The sequence below is a fragment of the Panulirus ornatus genome, chromosome 2 (assembly GCF_036320965.1).
Source record: "Panulirus ornatus isolate Po-2019 chromosome 2, ASM3632096v1, whole genome shotgun sequence".
In the NCBI taxonomy this organism is placed as follows: domain Eukaryota; kingdom Metazoa; phylum Arthropoda; class Malacostraca; order Decapoda; family Palinuridae; genus Panulirus; species Panulirus ornatus.
Window position 1 is genome coordinate 24,311,443 of NC_092225.1, and position 11,498 is coordinate 24,322,940.

The 11,498-nt window shown below is 38.9% G+C and overlaps 1 protein-coding gene across 1 annotated transcript in view; it reads left to right on the plus strand.

Moving 5' to 3' along the window:
* The window catches only part of LOC139752081 (uncharacterized), a 91,320-nt gene extending 80,704 nt beyond the window's left edge, over positions 1-10,616 (plus strand). Inside the window, exons 9-11 of the mRNA XM_071667941.1 lie at positions 2,353-2,546; positions 2,646-2,824; positions 7,341-10,616. Coding sequence (XP_071524042.1) covers positions 2,353-2,546; positions 2,646-2,824; positions 7,341-7,799 — 832 coding nt within the window. The 3' untranslated portion in view covers positions 7,800-10,616. The remainder of the gene's footprint in view (positions 1-2,352; positions 2,547-2,645; positions 2,825-7,340) is intronic.
* The last annotated feature ends 882 nt before the right edge of the window (positions 10,617-11,498 follow it).

Consider the following 11,498-nt stretch of genomic DNA (forward strand, 5'->3'; position numbering starts at 1 on the left):
TTCCAAAAAAGGCCCAGTCCTCTGTTCTTAACGCTACCTCGCTAACGCGAGAAATGGCGAATAGTTTAAAAAAAAAAAAGAAAAAAAAAGTATATATGTATATCTCTGTTTATGTGTATGTATATTTGTTGATTATTTTTATTATACTTAATCGCTGTTCCCCTCGCATCAGCGAAGTAGCTCCAGGAAACAGACGAAGAAGGGCCCATCCACTCATATACACATACACGCACATATACATACATATATATATCAACATATATATTCATATACATACACATACAAAGACATACATGTATACACATGTACTACTTCATACTTGCTTGCCTTCATCCATTCCTGGCGCTACCCTGCCCCACAGGAAACAGCATTCCTACTCCCTGCTTCAGCGAGGTAGCGCCAGGAAAACAGACAAAAAAGGCCACATTTGTTCGCACTTAGTCTCTAGCTGTCATGTGTAATGCACCGAAACCACAGCTCCTTATATACATCCAGGCCCCACAGACCTTTTCATGGTTTACCCCAGACGCTTCACATGACCTAGTTCAGTCCAGTGACAGCACATTGACCCCAGAATACCACATTGTTTCAATTCACTCTTATTCCTTGCATGTCTGTCACTCTCCTGTATGTTCAGGCTCCAATTGCTCAAAATCTTTTTCACTTCATCCTTCCACCTCCAATTTGGTCTCCTAATTCTCCTTGCTCCCTTCACCTTTGACACATATATCGTTGTCAATCTTTCCTCTCTCATTCTCTCCATATGTCCAAACCATTTCAAAATGTCCTCTTCTGCTCACTCAATGTTAATGTGATGAGAGGGGCAGCTGGAGGGATGTCTGATCATTATCTTGTGGAGGCGAAGGTGAAGATTTGTAGAGGTTTCCAGAAAAGAAGAGAGAATGTCGGGGATAAGAGAGTGGTGAAAGTGGGTGAGAAGTGAAATGTATTTAGGGAAGCAGTGATGGCTTGCACAAAAGATGTATATGGCATAAGAAAGTGGGAGGTGGGCAGATTAGAACGGGTGGTGAGTGGTGGGATGAAGAAGTAAGGTTGTCAGTGAAAGACAAAAGGGAGGCATTTGGACGATACTTGCAGGGAAGCAGTGCAAATGAGTGGGAGATGTATAAAAGAAAGTGGAAGGAGGTCAAGAGAAAGGTGCAAGAGGTGAAAAAAGAAGGCAAACGAGAGTTGGGATGAGAGAGTATCATGAAAGTTTAGGGAGAATAAAAAGATGTTTTGGAAGGAGGTAAGTAACATGCGTAAGACAAGAGAACAAATGGGAACATTGGTGAAGGGGGCACGGGGGAAAGTAATAACAAATAGTGATGAAGTGAGAGGGAGATGGAGTGAATATTTTGAAGGTTTGTTAAATGTGTATGATGATATGGTGGTAGATAAAGGATGTTTTGGTCGTGGTGGTGTGCGAAGTGAGAGGGTCAGGGAGAATGGTTTGGATGGTATTGCAATGGAATTTATTAAAAAAGAGGACTGTGTTGTTGACTGGTTGGTAAGGATATTCAGTGTATGTATGGATCATGGTAAAGTGCCTGGCGGAATGCATACATAGTGCCATTGTACAAAGGCAAAGGGGATAAAGGTGAGTGTTCAAACTACACAGGCATAAGTTTGTTAAGTATTCCTAGAAAATTATATGGGAGGGTATTAATTGAGAGGGTAAAGGTATGTACGGAGCATCAGATTGGGGAAGAGCAGTGTGGTTTCAGAAGTGGTAGAGGATGTGTGGATCAGGTGTTTTCTTTGAAGAATGTGTATTAGAAGTACTTAGAAAAACAGATGGATTTGTATGTAGGATTTATGGGTCTGGAGAAGGCATATGATAGGGTTGATAGAGATGCTTTGTGGAAGGTTTTAAGAGTATACAGTGTGGGAGGTAAGTTGGTAGAAGCAGGGAAAAGTTACCAAGTATACAGTGTGGGAGGTAAGTTGGTAGAAGCAGTGAAAAGTTACCAAGTATACAGTGTGGGAGGTAAGCTGCTAGAAGCAGTGAAAAGTTACCAAGGATGTAATGAATGTGTACGAGTAGGAAGAGAGGTGAGTGATTGGTTCCCAGTGAATGTCGGTTTGTGGCAGGGGTGTGTGATGTCACCATGGTTGTTTAAATTGTTTATGGATGGGGTATTTAGGGAGGTAAATGGAAGAGTTTTGGAGAGAGGGGTGAGTATACAGTTAGTTGTGGATGAGAAGGACTGGGAAGTGTGTCAGTTGTTGTTTGCCAATGACACAGCTCTATTTATTGCTGTAGATATATGGAATTGTCAGTATATAGAATTTTTTTGATGTGAATACTTGAGTAAATTTTTTGTGGCAAGCAGTTATTTAAACATCAAGAAATTTTTTTCCCATCCTGTCCGCATGTATTAGGTACATTGGCTGCATGGTATGGTTCTGTACTCAAGTAGATCCAGTCTCTGCACAACATTGCCAGTGGTTTGATCAGTTGGTCACAATGGAGTCATCACAGTTTTCAAAATTCTTCTGGAGTGAAGCAATTTGGAGACATCCCAAGACCAATGTGAGACAAAGTATGCTGTGTTTTTTATTGTATTCTCTGCATTAATAAATTGAATATGACTTCACAGGTTTATATGAGACATATTCTCAAGTGTTTTTCACTTTTCCAGATAAAACATTGTCATCAATCACCAGGAAATTGCTTGATTACCAAGATGAATCCTTGGAGAATGTATTAAGTCAACCTAGTTTATTCAAAGCATCATTACAGCCATTTATGAGTATTGTTGAGGAGTTCCTACTGCAACATAGAGGTGATAAGAGGCATGATATACGAAAACTCGTAAAGGTGGGTAACCTTAACCTCCAGTCAAGGAATTTAGTATTTATGGTGTTCATCTGTTAAGTCTGTATTGTATTTATCTCTGAGTGAAGTGTTTTGTGTAGCTTCAAGGATCTATGCAATATAAAGCAGAGGGACGAAATACATACGTTCTTTTGAGTATCTGTGATGAGATTTTGCTTAAAAGGCATTTCTAGCACATAGTATTCTGCACACATCTTGCTTTATGAATATGTTTCTCTCTGCTGCCATACGTATGCCATAATTGTAAATCCTGAGTACATATGGGAATGATATCAATCTCATATCAAGTTTTCTTTGGGATATTTCTTATGTTAATTGTGTTCCATCTTTTGTAATGCTCTTTCATGAGAGACTGCAGAAGTTGGTGACTGAGTTTGGAAAAGTGTTGGAAAGAAGAAAGTTGAGAGCAAATGTGAATAAGAGCAAGGTTATTAGGTTCAGTAGGGTTGAGGGACAAGTTAATTGGGATGTAAGTTTGAATGGAGAAAAATTGGTGGACGTGAAGTGTTTTAGATATCTGGGAGTGGACTTAGCAGCGAATGGAACCATGGAAGTGGAAGTGAGTCACAGGGTTGGGGAGGGGGGGAAGGTTCTGGAAGTGATGAAGAATGTGTGGAAGAAGAGAACATTATTTCGGAGAGCAAAAATGGGTATGTTTGAAGGAATAATAGTTCCAACGATGTTACGTGGTGGGGAGGCATGGGCTATAGATAGGGTTGTATGGAGGAGGGTGGATGTGTTAGAAATGAAATGTTTGAGGACAATGTGTGGTGTGAGGTGGTTTGATTGAGTAAGTAATGAAAGGATAAGAGAGGTGTGCGGAAATAAAGAGTGTGGTTGAGAAAGCAGAAGAGGGTGTGTTGAAATGTTTGGACATATGGAGAGAATGAATGAGAAAAGATTGACAATGAGGATATATGTGTCAGAGGTGGAGGGAACAAGGAGAGGCAGAAGACCAAATTGGAGTGAAAAAGATTTTGAACGATTGGGACCTGAACATACAGGAGGGTGAGAGGCGTGCAAGGAATAGAGTGGATTGGAATGATGTGGTATACCGGGGTCGACGTGCTGTCAATGGACTGAACCAGGGCATGTGAAACTTCTGTGGTAAACCAGATAGGGGAGAAAGAATACTTCCCACGCATTCCTCACGTGTCGTAGAAGGCGACTAAAGGGGACGGGAGCGGGGGGCTGGAAACCCTCCCCTCCTTGTATTTTAACTTTCTAGAAGGGGAAACAGAAGAAGGAGTCACGCGGGGAGTGCTAATCCTCCTCGAAGGCTCAGATTGGGGTGTCTAAATGTTGATATGTATATGTATGAATATGTGTGTTTATGGGCATTTACGTGGATATATACTATTTATTTATTCATTTATTATACTTAATCGCTGTCTCCCTTGTCAGTGAGGTAGCACAAGGAAACATTCGAGGAATGGCCCAACCCACCCGCATACACATGTATATACATAAACACCCATACACGCACATATACATACATATACATTTCTATGTATTCATTTTTTTTTGCTATGTCGCTGTCTCCCACGTTTGCGAGGTAGCGCAAGGGAACAGACGAAAGAAATGGCCCAACCCACCCCCATACACATGTATATACATTATATACATACACGTCCACACACGCAAATATACATAACTATACATATCAATGTACACATATATATATACACGCACAGACATATACATATATACACATGTACATAATTCATACTGTCTGCTTTTATTTATTTCCATCGCCACCTCGCCACACATGGAATAACATCCCCCTCCCCCATCATGTGTGCGAGGTAGCGCTAGGAAAAGACAACAAAGGCCCCCATTCGTTCACACTCAGTCTCTAGCTGTCATGTAATAATGCCCGAAACCACAGCTCCCTTTCCACATCCAGGCCCCACAGAACTTTCCATGGTTTATCCCAGACGCTTCACATGCCCTGATTCAATCCATTGACAGCACATCGACCCCGGTATACCACATCAATCCGATTCACTCTATTCCTTGCCCGCCTTTCACCCTCCTGCATGTTCAGGCCCCGATCACTCAAAATCTTTTTCACTCCATCCCTCCACCTCCAATTTGGTCTCCCACTTCTCCTGTATGTATTCATACATATACATACACAGACATATACATATATACTATTCTATTATATTATACTTTGTCGCTGTCTCCCATGTTAGTGAGGAAGCACAAGGAAACAGACGAAAGAATGGCCCAACCCCACCCTCATACACACTTTGTCACTGTCTCCCGCGTTAGCGAGGTAGTGCAAGGAAAGAGACGAAAGAATGGCCCATCCCACCCACATACACATGTATATACATACACCTCCACACACGCACATATACATACCTATACATCTCAACGTATACATATATATATACACACTCAGACATATACATATATACACATGTACATAATTCATACTGTCTGCCCTTATTCATTCCCGTCGCCACCCTGCCACACATGAAATGACAGCCCCCGCATGTGCGCGAGGTAGCGCTAGGAAAAGACAACAAAGGCCACGTTCGTTCACACTCAGTCTGTAGCTGTCATGTATAATGCACCAAAACCACAGCTTCCTTTCCACATCCAGGCCCCACAAAACTTTCCATGGTTTACCCCAGACGCTTCACATGCCCTGGTTCAATCCATTGACAGCACGTCGACCCCGGTATACCACATCATTCCAGTTCACTCTATTTCTTGCACGCCTTCCACCCTCTTGCATGTTCAGGCCCCGATCACTCACTCCATCTTTCTACTTCCAATTTGGTCTCCCACTTCCCTCGTTCCCTCCACCTCTGACACATAAATCCTCTTTGTCACTCTTTCCTCACTCATTCTCTCCATGTTACCAAACCATTTCAAAACACCCTCTTCTGCTCTCTCATATAATCATATGATTATACATCATATAATCTTTTTTTTTTTTTTTTTTTTTTTTTTTTTTTTTTTTTTTGCTTTGTCGCTGTCTCCCGCGTTTGCGAGGTAGCGCAAGGAAACAGACGAAAGAAATGGCCCAACCCACCCCCATACACATGTATATACATACGTCCACACACGCAAATATATATATATATGCGTTGAGATGTATAGGTATGTATATGTGCGTGTGTGGATGTGTATGTATATACATGTGTAAGTGGGTGGGTTGGGCCATTCTTTCGTCTGTTTCCTTGCTCTACCTCACTAACGTGGAAGACAGCGACAAAGTATAATCAATAAATAATAATAAACATTTTCATTGTTAGCCCTCTGTTTCTTGTGAAAGGGTTCATTGCCATCTTTTTCATACTTGTTCACTGTTTAGCATGTAGCAGAGTAGTGCCAGGAACAGATGAATAGCCTCATTCACACACATCCACTATGTATCATGTCTAATGAACCAAAACCTGATTCCACAGACCTTTTTGTGCTTTCCCAACTTCCCCATATGCCATGGTTTAGCCCACTCTGACAGCTTGTCATCCCTGTATACCATTCATTATTTGGCCTGATTGTACTACTCTTCTCATCTCAGTGTGTTCCTTGATTTCAGGCTCTTCATTTATGAATACTAGACCTCTGACTTTTTCTGCACTTTTTTGTCTTTTCCTCTAGGTTTCTTGTAGAAGTTACGGGTATGTTGTTACTTCTTACATTTCGTATTTACTCAAATGTCTCATCGTTAGATTTTATCAGATTCTCTTGCCCATTTGTAAATCATATTAAGGTCTTTATGTAAATTTTCTTTGTCTTCTGATCCTGTCAATTTCTCACTCTGATTTGTCATTGAAGAATATTGTACAATACACAGGTCCACAGTATTACAAAAATTTGGTACAGAAATTCACCGTACGAGAAATTATAAATCACTTCCTTAAAATTCATGACATGGAATGTATCTTCACTCTTATGGAAATTTACATAGAACATTAAAAGTTTTTAAACGAAGTGATTTTTTTTTCTTTTACCAAAGTGTACTGTATACACTCATGTAACCATCAGTTTTTTTTTTCTAAGACATTTTAGATTAAAATTGTGGGTATTGCTTCTTTCACTTAATAACATTTCCATTAGGTTGATAAGTCCACAAAAAAAAAAAATTAAACAAGTCCTATTGATGTAGAATGATAACGGACAGAACAGATAATTTTCATTATTAACTTTAGTCAAAAAACAATCCCCATCAATTGCAGTCCTTTTGTTTTTGTTACAGCAGCCAAGGCTTAAGATAATATGCAGTGACCTCACTGTTAGTCCATCATGCAATGTGATGAAACTGCATTTTAGATAAAATGAAATACATATTGTTTGAGTCTAATTACTGATACATAAAAGTGAACATGAAAACATAGGCATTATGTTTTAGTTATGTCTCATGTTTCATAGAGGACTCCATTTGTTTTGTAAGATACAAGATTTGTTGTAGATATGTATTTGGAGTGCTTAATTTACCAGGATTTTTATTGCTGGTTTTGCTCTCTTTTCTCCTCAGATTGCAGATGAACTTGTGAGAAAATCATTCACTTTCCACTCTTTAGAATGGACATGTAGATTAGATTCTCTATGGAGGGATCTGCAGAAATGTGATTCAAATATTTGTGTTCTGCCAGAGAAGTTTAAAAAGCGAAAAGGAAATACCAGAAAAAGGGGGAGCTTCAAGACTTTGAAAACACCTTTCTTCAATGTATCGTCATTATCAGTTAATGATGTACGGAAACCAAAAGGAAAAGAAAATAGCCAAAAAAAGACTTTGATTATTCCTCAGCCTTTGAAACGTGTTTGGAAGTCAGGTGATATTAAGAAGGGAAAATGGAAGACTGTTGTACGTTCTTTCCCAGCCAGTTTCAGATGGCTTATCAACCTTGGGAGCTTGGTATGTGAAACGGAAGAAAATCAGATTTACTCCTGCGTTTGTAAGCTTGAAAAAAAAACACGCAAGTTATGGTATTGATGTGACTACCTGTTTTATTTTCTAATATTCAGATGTAACACCAGGACTCTTTCACAGATTTTGGTTATGTGTTAATTATGATTCTATGAATAATTCAAAATCTGGTTGGAAGAGAGGGTATGCTACTTCATTCAAAGGGGTTGGTTGATTGTTTGGGCTTTAGGCCTATCAATTGCAAGGGTCATTAAGGCCATCAGCATCAGACACTTTGACAACAAAAGTTTCACAGATGGAACATGGATTTAATTCTAAGTGAGAAATTAATATGTTTTTCCATGGAAGCAGCCCTTAGAGATGAAAACATGCCAGTTATAGAAGAAATTTTTATTTATCTTAAGCCCTGTAGTCATTCAGTTTATTAGCATCACTTCTTTTATTATACCTCCTTAATTTTCTATGTACCAAAATTATATCAGATTATGTTGAACATTTTGCTTTCACAATTTACTTTTTTCCTTCCATACAAAAGACTGCTGGTTCTCCTTCATGTTTATCAGAATGTGTAAAAAGATTAATTCCAAAGTTTTGATGCATTTCTCTTGAGTTTTTTGTATTCTCATAACAGCAAAAATAATTGTTTGAAGGCACAGTAGTCCCATCAATATTATATGGAAGTGAGGCATGCACTAAAGATAAGGCTATGCAGAGGATGTTTGATGTATTGGTAATGAAATGTTTAAGGACAATATGTGGTTTGAGGTGGTTTGATCAAGTAAGTAATGAAAGTGAAAGTGAGATGTGTGGCAATAGAGAGTGTGGTTGAGAGAGCAGAAGAGGGTTTGCTGAGATTGTTTGGACATATGGAGAGAATGAGTAAGGAAAAGTTGACAAAGAGGATATATGTGTTAGAAGTGGAGGGAAGAAGAAGAATGGGGAAACTGCATTGGAGATGAAAAAATGGAGTGAAAAAGATTTTGAATGACTGGATGGATCCTGAACATGCAGGAGGATGAAATGCTTGCACGGGATAGAGTGAATTGGTACAATGTGGTATAGAGAGGCCAACAAGCTGTCATTGGACTGAACCAGATCATGTGAAGCATCCAGGGTAAACCATGGAAAGGTCTCCGGGGCCATGTTGTGGATAGGGAGCTGTGGTTTTGGTGCATTGCACATGATAATCAGAGAATGAATGTGAGCAGATGTGGCCTTTCTTGTTCTGTTCCTGTAACTACATTGCTGATGCGGGAAATGTTGATAAGTATGAAAAAAGAATTATATCTTACATTACTTTCCCTTCTTGCTCCAAGAGCCCCTTCTGCCCTCATGAGGCTCTGTTAGCACCCAGGAAGCTGGCCATGTCTGCCAGTTGGCACCAAAGGTTATAAAGTTTTGTGATTTTGTATGTGTGTCTGTTTGTGGAAAGTGCCAGGTACCCGTTTTATCAACTAGCTCCTAGGTAAAGATGAACAGCTGGGTTGACTGTTGCCACAACCAGGGTGTGGACCAGTGCAAACCTGACTGTGAGTGGCCTATGAATGCCTTATGGTCAGCAATAACCTTTCCCTAGATATATACGAGTTACACTTGCCTGTATTCTGGACACCATCAATCTCTTCGTCATTAAAATCATTGATTTAGCTTATCACAAGACCTCTTATGCCCAGGATGCAACTTCCATACCGAAGACTTTTAACACTTTCTCCTAAATTGTTCTGCAATTGCCACACCCACACTCCTTAACCTATGGCCCTATCCAGTGGACTTGTAAGTCTATGAAAGCAACATAGAAAGAGGTTGTGGGGTTGGAAGGCATAGAAAAAATTATGAAGTTTGATGCAGTATTTATGCTTAACATAAATGCAGACAAAATTAATTTGCATTTTGATAACAACCTTTGGTACATTTGTAGAAATTAAAGTACAGTATACTGTATTTCATATTGTTATACATGTTTTCTCATTGTTTTGTGTAGTATGTACACTGTTACAGCAAAATAAGCTTGTAAATGTACAAGTAATTTTTGCAAAGAAATTTTTTCTGTAGAAGTGTAATACTCATTAAACTAGAAAAACACTCATGTGGATGGAGTTCGGTCCAAATTAATCTGGATAACTGGATGTCATTACAGTATGTATTACAAGCACATGATATTTTAAACCTGCACTAGGTATACAAAACACTCAATTTGAAGGTTATATGTTCAGATCACACTAAGTAGCCCCAGAATATCTGATGCACAAAAAATGCCAGGATCCCAACATTGCTTTGTCCTGAGGATTATGGATTTTCGATATTCAGCATTCAATACTGTATTTTTCCCTCATTTTATTTTTAGTATCTGTATGTTCTAGTGTCATCATGTCACTCATCCTCCAGATTTACATTAATTTACCTTGAATAACGTTTTACTTTATTTAATCCATCCTTCTGATAGATTGTAGTCATGCATTCTTATCTCCTCCTAAAATTAAATGGTCCATCTTTCTCTTTCCAAACTTATATGCTGTATATTATCCTCCTCCACACACAATATTACCTGTTCACATTATTGTTACTGGTTTTATCTACTCCAGTATATATATTAAAAGGATGTATTTTAATTAGTGTGATTTAAAACTATGCACCCATTATTTTTCAAGATGTGACATATTGGAAAAATGGTAGCTCAGATTTTCCAATAATATTATTAATTTTATACCCCTAAAAAGTGGCACTGGAGTTCACTGATTGTGGAAGCTCTTTTTCTGTGATCATCCCCTTGAGGGAGTTCCCATAGGGAATGGGCACCAGAGGGGGAGATAGATAGAATTAAAACTATTTTATGTTAATATTATTATTATTATACTTAATAGAATTAAAACTATTTTGTTATTATTATTATTATTATTATCATTATTATTATTATTATTATTATTAGTATACTTCATTGCTGTTTCCCATGTCAGCAAGGTAGCGCCAGGAAACAGCCGAAGAATGGCCCATCCACTCATATACACATATATGTGTATATCAACAAATGGGAACTTCATTGAAGGGGGCTAATGGGGAGGTGATAACAAGTAGTGGTGATGTGAGAAGGAGATGGAGTGAGTATTTTGAAGGTTTGTTGAATGTGTTTGATGATAGAGTGGCAGATATAGGGGGTTTTGGTCGAGGTGGTATGCAAAGTGAGAGGGTAAGGGAAAATAATTTGGTAAACAGAGAAGAGATAGTAAAAGCTTTGTGGAAGATGAAAGCTGGCAAGGCAGCGGGTTTGGATGGTATTGTAGTGGAATTTATTAAGAAAGGGGGTGACTGTATTGTTGACTGGTTGGTAAGGTTATTTAATGTATGTATGACTCATGGTGAGGTGCCTGAGGATTGGCGAAATGCTTGCATAGTGCCATTGTATAAAGGCAAAGGGGATAAAAGTGAGTGCTTAAATTACAGAGGTATAAGTTTGTTGAGTATTCCTGGGAAATTATATGGGAGGGTATTGATTGAGAGGGTGAAGGCATGTACAGAGCATCAGATTGGGGAAGAGCAGTGTGGTTTCAGAAGTGGTAGAGGATGTGTGGATCAGGTGTTTGCTTTGAAAACTGTACGTGAGAAATAGTTAGAAAAGCAAATGGATTTGTATGTAGCATTTATGGATCTGGAGAAGGCATATAATAGAATTGATAGAGATGCTCTGTGGAAGGTATTAAGAATATATGGTGTGGGAGGCAAGTTGTTAGAAGTAGTGAAAAGTTTTTATCAAGGATGTAAGGCATGTGT